The sequence below is a fragment of the Stegodyphus dumicola genome, chromosome 2 (assembly GCF_044657685.1).
Source record: "Stegodyphus dumicola isolate Sdum_Otavi_A_Nest chromosome 2, ASM4465768v1".
Taxonomy (NCBI): Eukaryota; Metazoa; Arthropoda; class Arachnida; order Araneae; family Eresidae; genus Stegodyphus; species Stegodyphus dumicola.
The window spans coordinates 85178429-85198963 of NC_140769.1; the positions used below are offsets into that span (position 1 = coordinate 85178429).

At 31.6% G+C, this 20535-nt stretch overlaps 1 protein-coding gene across 2 annotated transcripts in view; it reads left to right on the top strand.

Annotated features, from left to right (window-relative positions):
* Positions 1-19956, top strand: part of LOC146998503 (uncharacterized) — a 173269-nt gene extending 153313 nt beyond the window's left edge. For both annotated transcript variants that reach the window (XM_085810831.1, XM_085810830.1), the window contains 2 exons: positions 7049-7295; positions 16976-19956. In XM_085810831.1, coding sequence (XP_085666957.1) covers positions 7060-7295; positions 16976-17276 — 537 coding nt within the window. In that variant the 5' untranslated portion in view covers positions 7049-7059 and the 3' untranslated portion in view covers positions 17277-19956. The remainder of the gene's footprint in view (positions 1-7048; positions 7296-16975) is intronic.
* The last annotated feature ends 579 nt before the right edge of the window (positions 19957-20535 follow it).

Here is a 20535-nt window from a genome sequence, read left to right on the forward strand (position 1 = left end):
GGTCCGCAGATTTAAACTGAAATAGATCAATGAACGTAGCGATGATTAGGCATAAATAATGATACTTAGATAGTCACCTATGATCTGAACCATTTCTCAATTTATGAACTTGATTGGTTTACTTACCCTTTATCGTTATTATTATTTTTTCGCAGGATTCATATGGTACTAAATGTTAATCCCGAATAATCGCGAATAAATTTAGTAATCTAGACATCATTTAAAGATTCAAGATGATAGAGTAGCTTATATTCAATTATTAATAATCAATAAAAAGACAGTAATTAATATTTTGTAAGAGTCTTGAAAGTACGCAGTTTCTGAAAGCGTGAGAACTAAAGAGCTAACTGACATAGTAAAATGTGGAACTTTTTTATGATTTGAAAAATAACATTATATTTCTCAGAATTCGACTCAGATGTACATCATGGAGAAATAGGATTCAAACTTTGAGGATTTTATGTAATAAACAGGTTTATTGCAGTCTTTAATACTCCATCCATTCTGACTTTAAGAACAACCATCCAACTTATAATTTGAACTAGGTTGTCTTCTGGATCGTCCTTTCTTTCAAACAAAGACAAAAAAGGAACCAAATTTCCTCAGACTTCTTTTGAATGGATGTTATAATAACTAGGTTTTCAGGAGAATAGAAATAGTTGGCAATAAATGCAACAAAACGTGTACTTTTATCGCCTTGATTATTATTCAACTGAACAGATTGAGGAAGTGTTGCTTTCATAAATGTAGACAAAGAGACTCATGTGAAGACAATTTTGAAATTTGCATCAGTAACACTGACTTTGAATAAATCTACGTAACACAAAAAATAATCATGAATATCATAAAGTGTTTCTATACTGCCTTTAACTTTTTGTAATGCAACGATCCCACTATTTAAGTAAAATAAACTGGTAATAGCAGATGAAAGTTATACGTTTTTGAATAAGAAATTTTATAAAGGATTCTCATTCTTTTTGTCTCTCTTGTGGTAACTACTAGAATGCAGATGTCTCATGTCCACTTTGCAGCGTCAAATCGGTATAAACTACCAGTATTCAATGCAATATATACGTAACTGCTATTATCTAAATAAGAATGTGATTTCAGTAATATTACTGTTAGGTGAGCATGGGCCTTGCCTTTGTTCTGATATAATCTAATCATTCATATCAGAAGAATGTATAAAAGAGACATGCATGGACAAAATAGTAAAACACCTGTAGAACATTTGAAAAACCAAGGACCACTTTCCCACATATTTTCGTAAATATCGGCATATTCTTTCTACCTCAGTACAACATGCTACTATTGGAAATCCTGAAAATATCTTAAAGGTGAGATTCATTGCTAAAGTACATTGGATAAAGTGGACAAAACCTGCAGCTGACACGATTCATTTTATGATTATTCACTTTTAATAATCTTAGAATAATAAATGCATATATCTATATATATAAAGAAGAATGTCTGTTTGTGTGTTTGTTCGCGATAACTCAGTCATTACTATAGCTATCATCACCAAACTTTCTACAATTCTTTTCTGGGTCCTGGAAAAGGTCGACGTCCACTTTTTTCAAAAAAAAGAAAGTAACTAAGAGATATTAATTGAAAACTCTGAAAACGCTAATTTTCGCCCTCATTTTCCCGAATGGCAACAGTCTCGCACGCTGGAGATAAAAATCTGCTTTATTTCAAGAAGTGTTGCCTCTGCTCGCTTTTAAATCGTAGAGTTTGTTGATAAAAAATTTTGCTATGAAATAAAAATAACATTGCCAAAAATTAAACACATTATTCCCGATTGCAAAAATTCGTGGGAAGCCATTTCGACTGTTCCCTTCTTCGTTCGACTTTAATCAGTCGATATATTAATTAAAAACTCCGAAAACACTAATTTTCGCATTCACTTTTGTGAGTGGCAACAGTCTCGCGTGATGGAGATAAAAATGCTTTATTTTGAAAAGTGAAGCTACTGCTCGCTTTTCAAATCGTAGAGTTTATTAATCAAAAATTTGTAAGTTTTACAAAATCTGTATATTATGATGAAGAATGAATTTATTTGTTTGCGTTATTGATTTCTGATCAATTATGATCAATTTTTTGCTACATTTAATCGACTAAAATTGAATGCAGGTGATTGGACGGAACTTGAGCTTTTACGACCATTTCATTAGAAAGACGAAAATCATTAAAAACTGCGCGCCATTGTTGCTGATACAATGAGAGAGAATTCATTTATTTTTCTATCGAAATTTTGTATCTATATTGCATCGGACTGCATCGTATGTTTTGCATCGTTATTAGAGAAGGATTATTGCGGTATCGTTCTCTCTGTTGTTAGATACATTACTTTGAATCTAACTTGACTGGCATCGAGTACATCCGCTAGTTACTTATAACGTTAAGCTTTCAATAACCATAACTACCCAAATGACCCAGTTCTTAAGTGTTATTTTGACATTTGATTTTCAGTGCAATTTTTCTAAAGTAAAATGTCTAGCGAATGGTCGTAATACTGCTATTGCAGATTCACTTAACGTGAAAGACTTGTATAGTATTTCGGTAAAAATGTTGTAACTATTAGATATACATCTTATTTAATATATTTTGATAGCCTGTGGGGGATTATTCCTTTTTTCAGTGTTATGATGATACATTAGCGCCAGATAATTGATAACAAGTTTGCCTAATGGTGTTTAACAGTTCTGTACTTAAAAAGAGTACCAGAATCTAAAAGGCTCCAACTCCGTTACCAAATCACGACCTACTTCCAGGAAACTTATCTTTTAAACCCTGCAACAAGCTGGTAGGCAACAGTTCACTAAATCTCTTTGAAGTCCACTGCTGTCATGGATACCGTTGTCTTGGAAACGGAGCTTTGCTTGTTTTGAACACGAATGAAAACTGCATCCGGTGTTAAAATCAAATAAATGCGGTATCGTTTAGACGAGTAAATAAATTCAGCAAAATGCAGACTTTTAGTTCCTTTTTTATTTCTCTTTCGGATTCTCGTATGTAATTCGCTGTTTAACCAGATGACGCTGTTAAACCAAAGTTTAGTTAATAAATGCCTCTTCCATCCCTAGGATCCGATCTCAGATTTGACAACGGCCCCAGTGTTACATAGTCTGATAGTTTGTCCAACTAGATTAAAAGTTAAGCGAGGAGCCTTCTCTCACCTAAACCTTTTCCGCTCCCTCATTTTAGGGCACATTGTATATTCACTGTTTTTACTTCCTTGTACGAAGTAATGGAAATAATGTAATGACAAAATATTCCAGGTACCGTATTTCAAAGAAAATATCCATTTTGATCGTTATCGAATGCGATTTGACGATGTTTTTGCGTGACATCTGTACGTAAGGGCAGAATAAAGAACTCATTTTCCCAAAATAAGTTATAAAAGTGATTTAAAATGGATCCAGAAGAGATTTTTTCGTGGTGTCTGTACGTACGTACGTACTTATATATCTCGCATAACTAAAAAAACGAGTAGATTCAGAACGTTGAAATTTTGTATATAGAACTGATATAACATGTAATTGTGCACCTCCCGTTTTGGTTGCAATCGGCTGCACCAAAAGTATATATATATATATATATATACCCATTCTGTTACTCGGCTCAGTAAGCTTAGTTTTTTAATTTTATGTATTGGTAAATTGTGTAAATTTTGCTTTAAAAATTATTGAATTATGTTGTTCTTATCTCCTGGTTAAGTTTGTTATGCTTTTAGTGAATCTGCATGCAATACTTGTAAAATTATCAACAATTTAAAAGTTGTTTCAGTGCGGCTAAGCCTATTTTTTTAGCCATAACAATCATATTTGTTTACATTTGAAACTTAACTTTCTGCACCTGAAATGTCTTTTTGCCGAGTGTTTGCGTAGAAATTCTAATTTTAACTGTAAAAATTGGTTTTTTAATTGTTTTAAATGTATTTGGTGTTCTATATTTTTCAATTTTTAATAAAGATATTTTAGGTGTTATGTATTTTTGCCTTGACACAAAGTGAGAACTGAATTAATTGAATGAGAAATATACCTCTAATGAAATTCCGGGAAATAAGTTTAAATGAAATGCAGCAAAAAAATGTGTACAATTTAAATTCCCTACAAGGAAATCGTGTGGTGTACACATCAGATTTTTTTTTTTACTTTTAACTAATTTCCGAAAAGTTGAAACTAACCGAGTAAATTGAATCGCAGTTTTTACCTTGAACTAATTTTCAAGCTAAGTAAGTTTGAATCGCAGTTTTTTCATCTTGAAGTAATTTTCGAATCGATTACGTTTGAATCGTCGTAAGCTGAACCATTGCTTAATTAATAAAACCGAAACTGACAACAGTCGCGGTTATTTATAGAAAATCATTTAAAATTGTTATCAGATATGGTTAACAGTTATAATGGTTACTTTAAAAGGTATTTTCCCCTTCTTTCCGTATGCCTTCGTCGTGTAACTTGAGGCATAATCGACCTGTATTCGCAAGGTCCGGAACTCGAATACAGGCGAGGGCATTGCGAGTTTCTTCAATTTCTTGAGATAGAAAAATTCTAAATAACTCTACAAGCGGCGCCCGAACTAAAAGGTGGTGGACGAAAATTCGTTACCACCAGGATTTAGTGACTGGATGCCCTAATAGGCACTTTCTTCCTCCTTTTCGCATGCGTACGTGGTTTAACTGAAGACGCACTCGACGCGTATTCGAGAGATCGAACCCCGGCGAGTCCATTGCTCATTTTTCAAGTCTCCAGAATCAATAAAATCTAATGACTCTACAAGGTATTATATTATAATCGGAAGTTTTCAGATAACATATTTTTAATTGTTTTTTATTGAAATGTGTTTTAGTCGAAAACAAATATTTTGATTCAGTTTCGGAATTTCTGCATAACAATGTCATACCTTTCATGCAATGTTAATAATGCTCTTTCTTGCTTTTTCTTTTAATGTTATTCCTACTTTTAATAGCTTTCTAGTTTTTTAGTGGAAAAGAACATTTTTTAGTATTCATGTATACGTTTCTACTTAGTTTTGATGAGTCGGCCATTTTATTTTTATTTGTGTCACTCGTATTTATTCCAGCCATTGATGATTCGCTTAGAATACTTCAAAAATAGATCTTTCAAAGAAAAATAAAGGTATTCTAGTTTATCAAGTTTGTCAGAAATCACCAAAATTAACTAAAAACGGACGCTTTTGAATGTAGATATTATCAGTCGTTAGAAAATGTACCAAGAAAAATGAAATAAAGTCTTTGATTCCAAAACTGAAAGAAATTTCGTTAACAAAAAGAAGACCCTCGCTTGAAAAGAGAAACAGAAATTCATGTTGTCTAGAAACAGAGAAAATCACTCAGAAAGTGGTTGACGAATTCTGTTTTGTCTCATTTCCCTGTCGAAAGAATTTCTGTTTTTACGACAAGCAAATGTTTGAGACATCATCTCATTGCTCTTCATTACAATGCACTGTCATTTTATTTGAAAATTGCCGAACATGGAAGGAAAAGGTCAAAGAATAAATGTTTCTCGCACATTTTGTAATGGAAGGGTAAATGCTAAAATCAAACGGTACATAAAATTGAAAGAAGTATTTTTCAGATACTCTTCTATTTATGATTCTTAAAAAAAACTTATCCTTTTCCAATTAAATTATTGAAAATGTACTTCCAATAAGAGTGCCTGACTGCTTGTTATGTTCCTTTCTTTTTTGCAATAAAAGTGCTTCCATATTTATTAAAAATAACTACACATTCTACTCTCCTTTCAATATACTAGAACCTTTAAATTTTTAAAGCATTTTGCAAACTTTATCATCGTTATTTTAATATATATCACAAAATGTTTAGTCAGTAACCAAATCTGCATACTTGCGCTGATGATTTCAAACATGTAGTTAAGTACGTATAATTAGGTTTTTCTATATAGTGTTAATTTATTATTTCTGTTATAGAGAAAATGTTGCTATTTTTATGTTACATTTATACTTCGTTATACCCAATTATAACTATACAATTAAAAAATTTACGATAATTATTATTAGTTCAAAGGGACTTTGTTGTTTTGCGATTTTGCGTTGAATCACTATAAATGTCCGTTTCACTTTTCAAACTGTTGCCCCCAAATGTTAGAGTCCTGCATTATATTTGAAGAAATTAAATAATGAAAAATCTGCATAAATGTATGTATATTTCTGGCATTGTGATAAAACAACGGTACACATAGCCATCGAATTTTGAAAGACGTAATCCTGCTGCGAATATGGGCATGTGGAAGCCCAAATATGAAATTTGGAATTTGTTTTATGATCGATTTCATATTTTGTAAACCATTAACGAATTTTTGAGTAACAAACTCAACGATGTGAAAGCGAGCAATGGCAACAATCTACGAGGGAAAAAAAAGCTTTTTATCTCCAGCGTGCGGAACTGTGTTTCGGAAATTTTAAAGATAGGTTCATTTTAAAATTATTTTGCTACATTGCTATTGAACTGAAATTTATGGTTTAATTACGAAAACCATAAACTATAAATTTATTTAATAAATTAAAATAACACACAAAACGTTAAAAAAACGCCCCTTTGGACGTAATTTAAAATCTGAAACCTTTCAGATATTTTTTTCCAATATTGCTTTTGAATTGAATTTTATAATAAAGTTTGTGTTTTTAATTTTTTATTCTAAATTCATTTTATTTTACGCTGAACTCTTTCAATATAATTTTATAAAACTGAAGAAAATAAAAAAAAGTTCTTAAATTTATAGAGGAAAGTAATTTAATAAAACTAAGTTTCATGTTTGAAGAGTAAAAACGTTTAATTCTTTTACTAGTTCAGTCTGAGTTATTCTAAGGCAAATAAATCTGATATTTAAAATGAAGGATCAGAGACGTAGTATTTGATTTCCAATTTCTCTTTTCTGCTTAAAAATAATTACATGAGCAGTTCTGAACTGTATTTCCTAGCCTGCAGTTATTTTGCTTCGACCTGCCATTGCAATGAAAATCGTTCGCACATATATTCAGCGTAAATTAATTTGTCTGTTTCTAGGCTAGGTCAAGATGATGATGTCAGCTTCGGCTACGCGGGATGGAGATTTTGGATTTGAGTCTCTGCGGGCATCAGATGCAGGATGGAGACGATACGAAGATGCTGCCCTCAAACTTCTCGGCAATGAGGGAGAGGATGAAAGTCAAAAGAGACAAGAAGATACCGAGTCATCTGATATAGACTCTGTGAATGAAACAGAGCCTGGAAGGGTAAAAAGGCGCCGTAAAAATACTCCCAATAGGAGAAGGTCAGTAATACTTTATCTTGAATTAACAATTCAGTAAAATAATACTTCATGGCTTAAAATCGTTTATATAGGTTTTCCCACTGGTTAAATAATATTTACAATAGAGGTGGAATAAATAGTAAATATTTTCATACCGGAATACGAATCCTAGTAGTTTCCGGAACTCTGTGAGAATTCATGCAAAAATTAGAAAAAAAATGTTAAAAAAAAATATCCTTAACTTTTGTAATTAAAAAAAATTGAAATCTTTTAATAAAAATTTTAATAAGACAGTTTTTAAAAATACATTTATGTTTATGTGTTAGAAACAAATGAAATTTTATAAAGGAAAGTACGTAATTAAAAATCTTGCATCCTGTGATTCATTTAGTCTACAGAGTTTGAAAAAAACTGTAAAAAGATTAAAATATTTTACAGTTTTCCTAACATTTTTGGAATAAGAGCAAGTACAGAGGGAGAGAAATATTTCGTAATTGATGTAGATATATACTAAACGTAAAATGTTAAGTTTCCTCCAGTAAATTAAGGATTCAATTCAAATTAAGGATAATCAATTTTAAATGTTTATAAAAACATACTTGCAGTGTGCAAGTATGCTTAAACGCCATTATCAGCTTAATATTCGTGAAAGAGGTACCATGAAAAGTGCAACAACCACAATCTTTCTTAATAACCCTCCTACTGGATTACACGAAACTTACATTCCAAAAATCTTACATTAAAAAAATTAACTCTAATCTTTTAACGGTCATTTTGGTTTCGGATTCGAAACATTCGAATAAAGAGAAAATACCAGAAGTGAATCTTTTTCTAGTTTTGTTGTATTCGAAGGTTCGAAGGTCCCATCCCTAATTTATAACATTTTACAAAATTGAGCATTTGCATTAGTATATTTATTAGAATTGGTTTACTTTATATCTATATTTGCTGTAAAAAATGTTTGTTTTGTGACCAGAAATTATACTTTGATTTGTACTCATACATTATATAGGATCTAAATGAAAATAGAAAAGGCATGGATAAGATTTATATAGATTCATTAATATTTGTTTTTTGTCAATATCACTTTTGCATCAAAGATAATTTTTAAAGAATTCAAAATAATGGCTTGAGAAATTAGGTAATTAACAAGTCTAGCAAAAACTACTATACGTAAAAAAGTTTAATTTCTTAAATTGCATTTTATAACTATAGGAGCTGAAAATAAATACCACTTGTAAAACTGGAATCAACGATGCAGAGTCGTTTAAATGCCTTATTAACTCTTTTAGAATTGTTAATTACTAAGGTGTTAAAAATAAAAATGCTAACCAGAATTTTAAACCTATTTAAAATTTTAAAATATTATTTTAGAATATGACACAAATTTGGAGAATGTTTCCTAAACCGTTTAAGCTAACGTAGTTTAAGTTATATTTCTTTTTTTAGTATCAACTTTACATAATTCGAAATATTAAAGCGTTTCATCTAATATAGGATTTTAACGAAAGTTTCCCGCCACCGCAAATATCGTCTGAGCAAACATTTCGCGATGGCGTGCTTAATCATATTTTGTCAAATGATTTTTGGCATTTGAAAGAAAGAGACTTTCTTTAAAATACTGTGTTGTTAAATGTGTAAAAAATATCATTCATTAAGTACAAGGTGTTTGAAATGGAACTATCACACTACCAGATTAGAACCATCATTTACTTACAGTTCTGTTGCAAAACGACAGCTACAGAATGTCACCAGATCATGTGCATAGCTTTAGATACTAATTTTGTGTCATATGACACGGCGTTATAGCCGAAAACATCTTGACAAAAACATCGCGGAGAAAACAACGCAAGGCGAAAACGTCGTAGTACAAAGCATAGTGGAAGAAATTAAGCAGAGAGAAAACATCGCAGTCCTAAAACATCGTGGTACAAAATATCGTCGTCGAAAATAAAGCAGTTCAAAAACTTCGCAATTTAAAAACATCGTCGTTGAAAATATCGTGATAAAAAAATAAAGCACCTGCAAATCATCGCATGACGATAACATCGCACACATACGTTTTTCGGGTTTTAAAAGTTGTAAATGTATATTCGTATAAATATTTGGAAGCGCAAGACATGTTAATGACACTTTAAGAATAAACGGAAGCAAAACAACATATAATTTTCACCAAAACAGTATCAGATTAACAAACGTGAAAGAGAATGATTTTGATAATTAACTAAGCAATTTTTATTGAGGCAACCTCATGCAGTTATTTATCTTCCTTTTTCTAAACATTTTTAGATTGTATTTTTCATGAAAAATTATGAGTAAAACTTTATAAAAAAGACTAGCAGCTTCGCTGCCAGCCTTCGTCTGGCTTTTAAATGTACCGTAAAAATGGCTGAAGAGAACACCAAACGTTAAATTTAAAAACTGCTTAGAATTTTACTCTGCAAATTATAAAAAAAAAAGTTATTACGCATAGCAAAATTATAATGAAATAAGCAATATTCCTTAATACAAATATTAATTATCCTAATAAATAAATTAACCAACTTCCCTTTGCAAAATCTTAATAACTCAAATGGTATAAAGGAGGTTAAGGACTTTGTTTCCTAAAAAAATCACTCAAAACTTTTCATTATCTTAAAGACAGTGAAATGAGCAATAAATAACATAAAAGAATACAAAAATCAAAACATTCTGAAAAGCAAAGTATAATTAATATCTTATCTTATATTTTCAAGATAAAAAATTACAATGAAATAAGCTATATCCCTTAATACAAATATTAATTATCCTAATAAAAAAATTAACCAACTTTCCTTTGAAGAAAAAAAATCAAGCAAAACTTTTCAGTATCTTACAAACAGTGAAATAAGCAAAAAATAACATGAAAGAAACTGAAAACAAAAAATTCAGCGCAGAATTTTACTCTGCAGAACAACTTTATCAAAAAAAAATCAATAAAATTGTATTATTATATATATATATATATATAAATGGTAAGGAAATATGCCAATCTCTTAAAAACAGTGACATAAGAAATACGATGAAAAATTGTTGCCAAACCCATATTTCTAAAAGAATGAAACTATTCAAAAGGATGCGGTTTCATCAAAAATCTATCAACAACAATAAGAAAGGAAAATTGTTCCCAAAATCACATTTTTAAAGATGTGAGATGTGAGAAGTGTACTCAGAAGTTTCATTTAAAAAAATTTTTTAAAATACAACATATTATCATTTTTCAAAAATTCTTTTTGTATAAACTGTCGCAAGGATGAAAGTTTAAAGTGTCCAAAAATCTAAGAAAAATAAACTTTACATTTTTAAAAATAAACTTTTTTAGAAAAAATCCCGTTTAAAAGGTGTTAAGCTTCCTTTGTTAAATAAATTCGCATTTAATCGATTTATTGAAACACGAAATTTATTTTAAGTTCTTAAAATAGCTAAGTGCCTACGTTTCATGACGATGTGAAAATGGAGTGTGTAAAGTAAAATCTCGCTTTCCTATAGCCCATTTTGTCTCAAAATGACGCGATTTCGTCACAAAACATAAAATTAAAAAAAAAATTCGAATTCGAATTTCGAAAAATTCGCTTCGAGGTGCACTGGCTCTTGTCTAGATTCCACCAGAAACGAAGCATGATCTTTTAATTAGTCAAATTGTGCTTTGAAACGCTGCCAACGTGTCCACCGGGCTCAAATCAACTCCCTTTTCGGCTTGTGTTATTGACGTAAATCCACGTTTCATCACAAATGACGATCTGGTTCAGAATTTTGTCAAATTTCGTAGCCGTGGGTCTATTAGCTTACACGCAGCACGAACGAAAGACACACACACACACCATCTCTTTCTTTTATTATATGTAGAGATTAATTTATTAATGGCCTTTGTTAATTAACTACGTAAATTTAAAATTCCACTAAGTTGCATTACTTTTCTACTCATTTTCAATTTTTAAATACTTAAGTTTCCTTTTTACTTTTTAAACGAAAATTTATTAGTTCGTTCAGAAATATAAAACTCCCTCTTTCCTTCCTGCGCTTCAAAATCATTATGCGAATATGCATTTACGACTTTTAAAACTTGAAAAACGCATATGTGCGATGATTTTCAGGTGCTTTATTTTTTATCACGATATTTTCCACGGCGATGTTTTTAAACTGCGAAGTTTTTGAACCGCTGTATTTTCGACGACGATATTTTGTACTCTTCTCCCACGATGTTTTGTACCACGACGATTTTCTGCGCGACGTTTTCGTCCGCGATGTTTCCGGCGGATACCTACACTGTGAAGGTTTGGTACCAAGTGTTCAAAAACAACTGACATTCAATAAGCAAAGCGTTCTGTCCGACCTACTGATGTAGATGAGGCCCGCCTGCGAGAACTTGTGGAAGTATGCAACCAGTCGAGAGCTTGCTAAGAAGTTAGACGCTAGTGCCATATCCATCGGTCGCGCTATGCATCGCATAAATTTGATGTACAAGTTCAATCGCTGGGTGCCGCATGAGCTGACTCAAGCAGATATGGACAGACATGTTCAGGCTTGCACTTATCTGCTCGAATATCAACACAAGGACAAAATTCTGAACCAGATCGTCATTTGTGATGAAACGTGGATTTACGTCAATAACACAAGCCGAAAAGGGAGTTGATTTGAGCCCGGTGGACACGTTGGCAGCGTTTCAAAGCACAATTTGACTAATTAAAAGATCATGCTTCGTTTCTGATGGAATTGTCGTAGTATTATCCACAAAGAGTATCTGGAAAAAAAATGAAACCCTCCACAGTAAGGTGTACAGCGAGATACTAGTCCGTGTTGACGCTGCTATCAAGAAAAAATGTCGAACTCAGTTCCGGTGCGAAAAGGTAATATTCCATCAAGATAATGCAAGACCACATGTGTCTGCATTCACCGTCTGCACTCCGTACGGGATCGAATGGGATCTTTTGTCACATCCACTATATAGTGCCGACATCACTCCTTCGGACTTGTACCTTTTTCTCACACCTGCAGCTATATCATTTTGCTGGTGCTATCTTCCATACTGTAAAGGACGTTCGAAGTGAGGTGTATGTATCTGTTTTTGGACTCGAGGCCACCACGTATCTAGGCCGAAGGCTTTGAAAAACTACCGAAACGTTAGCAGAAAATCGTAGATTTGGGTGGTGATTCCTACCCGCACTAAAAGTACTACTTTCACATTTTATTTCCTAATTTTATTAAGAACGTTTTTTGGCGGAAAACTTTCGCTACAACCAGATATAACTCTAACTAAGAACGTGTTAATTTTTAGCAAGGAAAAAATAACACATTCTATATTTATACAAGTCGTATAAAGAAGTTTATTCGAACTAAAATGAGCGAAGACATTACGAATAATATATTTTTCGGTAATCCATGGAAACTTTTTTCGACAGATAAAAATAGAAGTAAATATGTACAGCATTGTAATCAAAAGTTGTATTTCAATACATTTACCTACCTATCTTGTTTAAAATAATGAAGCATCCATTTTTCTGTCACTTATATGTCACTCTAATATTTGATGAGCTATTCCATATTCAGAATTTTATTCAACGAAAAGCATCCTCAAATAATAAAACAATTTCTTTAATTCTTGTATTTATGATGCTGAAATATCTTCCTTTAAATCAGAAAGTATTAAAATAAAATCTTTGTAGAATTTTTATTCAACCACGCAGTTTTCTGGATGCATCATAGCGAATTTCTCTTTGATAATTATAACCAGCGATGGGACAAGCGAATTCCTGAACCTCAAAAATCTTCGAAAACATTCGATTTTAATTAAATAAAGTAAATTCAGCGTTAAAAATTTAAGACTCTGCAAAAACCATTTGCACCTAACTCACAACTAAGACCCTTAGGTACACCTCTTTTGCCTACAGAGGTAATTATTAAAATGACAGGTAAAATTATAGTAATTACGGTACATTCAACTTTTAGTTGTAATACATTCTTAAGATGCAGACTCTTTATAATTCTATTAATGATACAGTTCTTACGCTTAATTTGTATGCAACAGTGGTAGAATCGTCAATAATTTAAAAGTCTCGCTAGGCCTAACGTGGCAGCTATATGTTTACATCTGAAACTCTTAGTAGTAGAATGAATTAAGTCAGTTGGTGCACCAGCTTCAGTGTCTTTTTTCCCAACGGGATCAAACAAAATCAAAATTTTGAATTTTTATACACCGTAAATTTTGTCTTTCTGCCCATTGACCAAACTGCTTGCTTTGTTCGTAGAAACTCAAATTTTAACTGCAAAAATTGTTTTTTAATTGTTTTTAGCAATGTTTAGTATTTTATGTTTTTCTGTGTTTTACAATTTTCTATGACAATGGTTTGAGTTTTTATGCATTTTTTCTTGCCACGAAGGAAGAACTGAATTGATTGAATGAGAATTATATCTGTAATGAAACTCTAGGGAATACGTTTAAGTGCAGGAATAAGTTAAATGAGGAAATAAGTTTAATAGGCTGTACAAGAAAGTCATAGAGTGTTCACATCAGTTCCCCCTTCCATAGAACTAAAGAAGAAAAGTCTCATAACTACTTCTATTTAGTTTATTTCAAGAATAAGAACTGTCATGATCGCTAGACGTTATAGAGTTAATCGATTTCTTAACCCTTTGAGGCACAGTGTGTCCGGTCTGGACACACCTAAAAATTTCCTTCTGTACGCACAGAAAAATTGAATGAAAAAGGATTTATATATTACTATAGGTTACTCTGAACCTTCTTTATTTATAGTAGATGGCAGCTCAATACACACCAGTCCATATATTTTAGCCATGTTTAGTATTTTAAGACCCTCATTTTTCAAAGAAATCTTCCAGATTTTTTTAGGGTATAAAAGGAATTGTTTGAAAAGATATTTCTATGTTATTTTTTGGCTGTATGCTAATCTCCTTATTCTATATTAGTTTTAAATTTTTACCTTGAAATCTTGCCTAAAATCAAACGGCGAATCCTAGGGCTCACCGGTAATCTAGGACAACTGAGAGTCTGTATTCTTTGTTTCTCCGCATCTCATCAGTCAGTTCATTGACAACAATGCTCGTGTTTCAGCACTCTTTTCGAAGCTCTATCTTATCAGTGTGCCACTTTGGGCACACCCACAGAATTAAAACGATAAGCGCTATCTTCACAGAATTTTACTTGTGTATTCCTCTAGGCCTAATTAGACTGCCTACCTTTTTTTTTTTTTTTTTTTTTAAATCAAAACTCCGACTTTAAAAGGTAGCGCCGGAAAGGGTTAGTATTGTTTGGTTAGTATTTCTTGTATTTCAGGTATTTAATTCAGTTCTTTTTGTACTGAATTCTAAGTTAAATTCTCTTCTAAATGATATGAGGATATTTGAATTATTTTTATAAGTATTCACAGCGTGAAAATTTCAAAAAATGAATATAATTTTAATTACGACTCTTTATTTTTCTTCTGCTTATACTCTCGATTATAGCTATAAAAATTATCTTTTAGCTATCGGAAAGTCCAGCTAATAATAGAAATAAAGTTGTACGACTGTGTTTCTACGGACATGTTATATAAATATTCTTTGCGTTCTGTCAGCGCATAATCTGAAAACTACTATAAAGCCTATTAAAGCTGCTAGTGTTAGGAATATTCCTAGGCACTAATCAGCTTACCAGTTTTGAAAAGTCTATCTTTTAAAATACTGATAGGAAAAAAAAAAAACGTCTGCATGTCTCCTCGAAAGTACGGTGCTACAGATCTCCGGGAGATTACTCCTTTTTTTGCAGTCAAAAATATCTGTGGTTTAAACTTAGATAGAAACTTTTTCCATATAGTTCTTTAAAAGACCTATCGGATGGTTTTTGAAGGAACCTGTTATCTGTCTTCGACCTTGATGTAGTATTTTATTTTTTACCGATTTTATAATTTTGAATAGTTTACGTGAAAATGCATTAATATAACTGTAAGGATTTACCGCATTATCCCGTGCGTACTATCATAGTGTAATGGATTAGCACTTTCAAGTGAAAATCGCGTAATTCTACTCCTAGCAAAGGCAGATTAATGTTTCCTGTTTTCTGCTTCAAAAGAAAATTAATGGTCTTGTAAGGTATTTCTCCCGCCTTCCTAGCTTGCCTTCGTGGTGTAGTGGTTCTGCATGCTCGGGCCGGTATTCTAGAGGTCGGTTCGATTCCCGGCGAAGGCGGTTGCTCATTTTTCATCTTTCCTGCTTCCGAAAGTACCTAATGTCTCCACAGTATGTACACTAGAAACACATACTACAATCCTTTCTCTTAAAAATATTATTACAGGACTTCGAAAAATAACTAAAAAACAAAACAAATAATAAAAATCTAAATAACGGTCTCTAAATAACAAAAAAACGTCCACTCGAGAACATACTTTAGCAAACGCATTGGGCCTAGATGCCGATGATTCTGAAAATCCCTCTCTTTACTAACTAGTATAAAGAAACTTCATACTCAGCGGCACGTAGTCACTCAATATTGAATTTAAGTTCATTACTTTACTCGTACTGGTACTCGTAATCGTTACTTTACTTTGCAACTCAGTACTTTACTCGTACTCATACTTTTCAAATTTCAGTGAATATTTTGCTGTCTCCGTCTTTCATTATTATCACGAAGTTATTTCGAAAACGGTTGCCTTTGTTTTTGTGATTAAAAGGCACAGATGTCCGAGATGAAATTTTAGATCAGCGTTTCTCAATTGTTTTTTTTAATGGGGACCATTTTTGTAAATTTAAAATGTTCTGCGGACCACTTTAATCTTGTCTCCTTCAAAAGCAATTTTTAGTATGTGTTACTCTCAGTATACTTACATTTTTAAAATACAATAAAATAAATTTCGTTTAATTTTACACTGATATTAAGTAGTTAGGTCAACAAAAAAATTATATTTGTTTTTAGAAAAAAAATTATATTTGTTATTAGATTTTAAATAACCCTTATTAACTAAAACTAAATAAATGTTGACATTCGCGTTAGTCAGATGGATGAGCCTGCCTATCTGTCCTGTGTTTGAATGTATGCTAGTAAGAAGCACCACAGCTATGGTGCTTTAAATCCTTTTCTTGCAAAACCTAGAATATAAAGTCCTTAAATAGGATAACTTTTAATAAATTTTTGCAAAATGTTGTCTTTAGGAGACAAAAATTGATAGATGATTGTCATGTATAATCTCCAAACTCTGAGATTTTCAGCTGTATTGTGGTACGCGCAGTTAATTTGAATTTCGGGTCTGTCTTTTAAAATACGGCCCAGGGTTCGAGATTTATTTGTGATCCTCAGACAACAGTTTGAGAAACACTCTTATAGAGTTTTTATTTGTTTAGCAAAAGCGTTTGACGCTATATCTTCAATGATACTGGAAATATTTTCTATTTTTCGTCATTGAATGAACTCGATATACGGTTCAAAACTTGATTAAAATTTCTCCTTCCATCTTACTCTCAGAGTATTCATTCAAAAGGCATGAAAACCATTAGAACACAGACAAATGTAATATTTGATTGTTTTTGAAGGAACCCGTTATCTGTCTTCGAACCTAATGTATTATTTTATATTTTACCGATTTCATAACTGTGAATATTTTACGAGAAAATACATTAATATAACTGGTTTTGTTGTAACTTCGTTAATATATCTAATCTATATATATTCTTGATATATACTTTTGTTCTTTCAGACGTTCGACTCTGAGTGCACGTGAAAGGAACCTGAGAAGACTAGAAAGCAATGAGAGAGAACGCATGAGAATGCACAGCCTAAATGATGCATTTCAAGCTCTGAGAGAGGTTATTCCTCATGTAGCCATGCAGAAAAAACTTTCTAAAATAGAGACCTTAACACTAGCCAAACACTACATCATGGCCCTCACTAATGTCATATGTCAAATGCGAGGAGAAGATCTACCCTATCAGCTATTGCCAGAAACTGCAGATTCTATGAAAGACATCTCTGATGATGCTCGAATATCAAATACTTGAACATAAATGTGTGTTTTAGTGAATGACGTGTTTGTTATTGCATTGTAATGAAAACATATGCATCGTATGCTTTTGTGAGAAGTTATGTACAAAACTCAACATATAAACTAGTTCCTTAATGTTGAAGCCATTAACAGAGGCGCCATATTTTTCATTCAAGAATTTGGAACTGAAAATATTTGAAATATGAGTCCAGTGATGTGTTTTTGTGTGATTCGTGTTATCAAAGCTACGTGCTATCACATTTATAAAACAAATATACCCGCCTGAGAAAAAAATATAATTTTTCATTAGTGAAAAAAATGTGTGCATGCGGCTTTGAAATGTTTTCTTTTATGACTAGTGATTAAATGTCCAGTGGGAAAATTTTCTGTGTTGTATTCAATGTGTACTTAATGGCAACCGCTTTTAGAGATTTTTTTCTCAACGTTGGTAATGTAAAGACAGTGCATGCTATTTAACTATAAACATGAAAATAATCTGTTGACTAAACAGATGATGTTGAAGCATACATTAATTATTTTCGATTTTTTAAGTAAATGAATTCTGCATGTCACACAGTAATGTTAAAATGTATGAAACTGAACGATCAGTTGTTAGTACGTCATAGATGTTTGTAGAAAATTCGTTTAGAAAAAATAAGCTATTTCAATTTTTTGGCCTGATTTTTACATTTAAAGATTTCTTATCTGAAAAGCATTATGCATATTATATTTTTTAGTAAATGAACCTTACTCAAATGCTACTGTTAGCTTATATATTCAGCGACTTTCTTTTTGAATTGTGATGATAATTTTATAGCTAACTGTTATAATTGTGATAAAAACTGTGACACAGTAATATTATAGTTAATAACATTCTACACAGTATTTATATTGATTGCATTATAAATATGTTATATGAAAACTTTTTATTATTTTGAATATCATTTATGTTGATAGACTACATATTTGTCGAATACTGTGGGACAACCTGCATGTCGTACCTTTTCATCTTAATTAATTTAATACTTCTTAAAAAGTATGGCATTACGTAGTTATCATTTTAGGCAAATTTTCATTAATTTGCTTATTTGTAAAATAATTTAATAGCTTAATTTTATTTGGTTTTGGAAAATAATAACCAGTGATCCAGATAACTGGAGTTTGGGATATCTAAAGTCTGGATAATCTGAATTTGATTGCATGCCAAAGTTCCTAATTTGCGTTAACATAAATGTCTTCGCTTTTTCATTAAATATTTATGGGCTGCCTCGTGTTCGGTTATAATATGTTCTGTTACACAATATCTTAAGTAGTAAAACCCGGCAAAGTAACGAATATATAACAACAAATAATTAAAACAGTACGAAACTGTGAAGGTAGTCCTCAAAATAACAGAAGAAATAGAAATATAACGCGAGTAACATTTTTATTACTGCCTAAGAACTTGCCTCCCGATCTGAGTTGCAGAAAACAGAAGCAACTTTCACGCTGTAGAATAACGGTTGTAATTCTGATAATGGATAGATGTTTGAGTGTGCAATTTTATGCACTATACTACTATATAACCACTCAGAGCTTGACAGGCCAGTTTGTAATCTATGCTCAACTTTTCTTTTTTAGAGGTCCTCAACATGCATTTTTTTACTCTTACAAGGAAAAATTAGAATTATAAAAAATATAATGTTTTGGAGGACCTTTTAATATCAAAAGTCCTAAAGACCGGTCTTGTGAGCTTACGTGGCAATAAGGCTGTAATAATACTGCATATCCAGCCCTTTAGTCTCTTTGCAAAGCTGACATATGATTAGGCATGAGCCAGATATGTAAATTCCGTATCTCGGATAATTCTAGAGGAGTATCGGGAATAATTTAAGCAAATGTCTGTACAGTTGGCTTTGGAAACAATAATCTATGACCAACGACAGTTGCCTCTCGATCGCACCCTCACGGGTCTCCCTGTATTTTAGAATTAGAAGTAAGCAACGTAGAAAGCTAATATTTGTTGTTTCAGTGAGCTGCAAAACATAAGGTTTGCCATAATTCAAGTTTATAATCTTTGTTCTTTCATTCGTTTCATAATTTCGTTTTAGATCTTGATTAGGATGAAGCTGTTGAATGATCAGAAATGAATTACAAAATGAAATAATTCTTTTTTTTTTCAGACTTTCTCCTTTTCAAATATTCATGTATAGCTAAATAATATATATATATAATATTAAGTACAAGTTGACTGCGTTTGAAAATAATATAAATGTTTACGCGTTTGACAGCATTAATTTGTGCAAATCAGTGCGTATTTATGTACATGAATGTATGTCATTATATAAGGCCTTTTTTAAAGATCCTGGATCTCATAAATACTTAGTCACAGATTCATGGATCGAATTTCTGAAATGAATCAAATAAGGCCTATGAAGATTTTGACTGCTTAACACCATTTAGTAAAAGTATGCAACTTAGAAGAAAGATTCAGGAAGTACACGATGATGTACATAATGATTACTTTAAGCAAAGAAGACCTATATAATGCTTAAATAATGGATTTCTATGAATAGTAAGAAAAGATATATAGAGATAATATATGCTATAAGATTGTAAATATATTAAACTTTGTCTCAATGTTAAAATGTTTATAAATGTATCTTTATGTAACAGCAAATTATTGTTTCAAATAAATAATATATTTTATTTGCTTATTGTTTTATTGCAATTCTGCTTCATGTTCCGCTATTCTTATCTGTAATTTGTTATATAATATTCTTGATTACTGTTTTTAAAAGAGACAGAAAATTTGTTTTCGTGGACGAAAGCTGTATTTATAATGAATAATAGAACTTTACTTTTTGGTTTCAAGTTATAATTTATGTATTTAAAATTTTATAACTATTTAATACGAAAAGGTTTCTTTCTGTTTCCTTTTTTTTCACATTTATAATTCTCCTTAAACTAATAATGTGGAAACCTGTACTCCTGATACTCAAAGGTGTCTTTGAGCGCTCGTTAAAATATTGCCGAGACTTCCTAAAACTGAATTTTTCCCATAAAGGAAATCCATGAAGTTGCTAGAAAAGTCTGGCCGCTTTAGGAAAATTTCGTATTTATTTTGTAGAGAAGTTTAATATTTAGAAAAAGCAAGACCATCGCATTCGACAGCCTTCTGCCAATGTATAAGCAAACTCTGAATCCCCTCGAAAAGTAGAAATGGAAAACTGTTTTGGAAATGACGAAATCTATCACCTGCTTATTTATTTCGATTTCATTGTTTCTTAATGCAT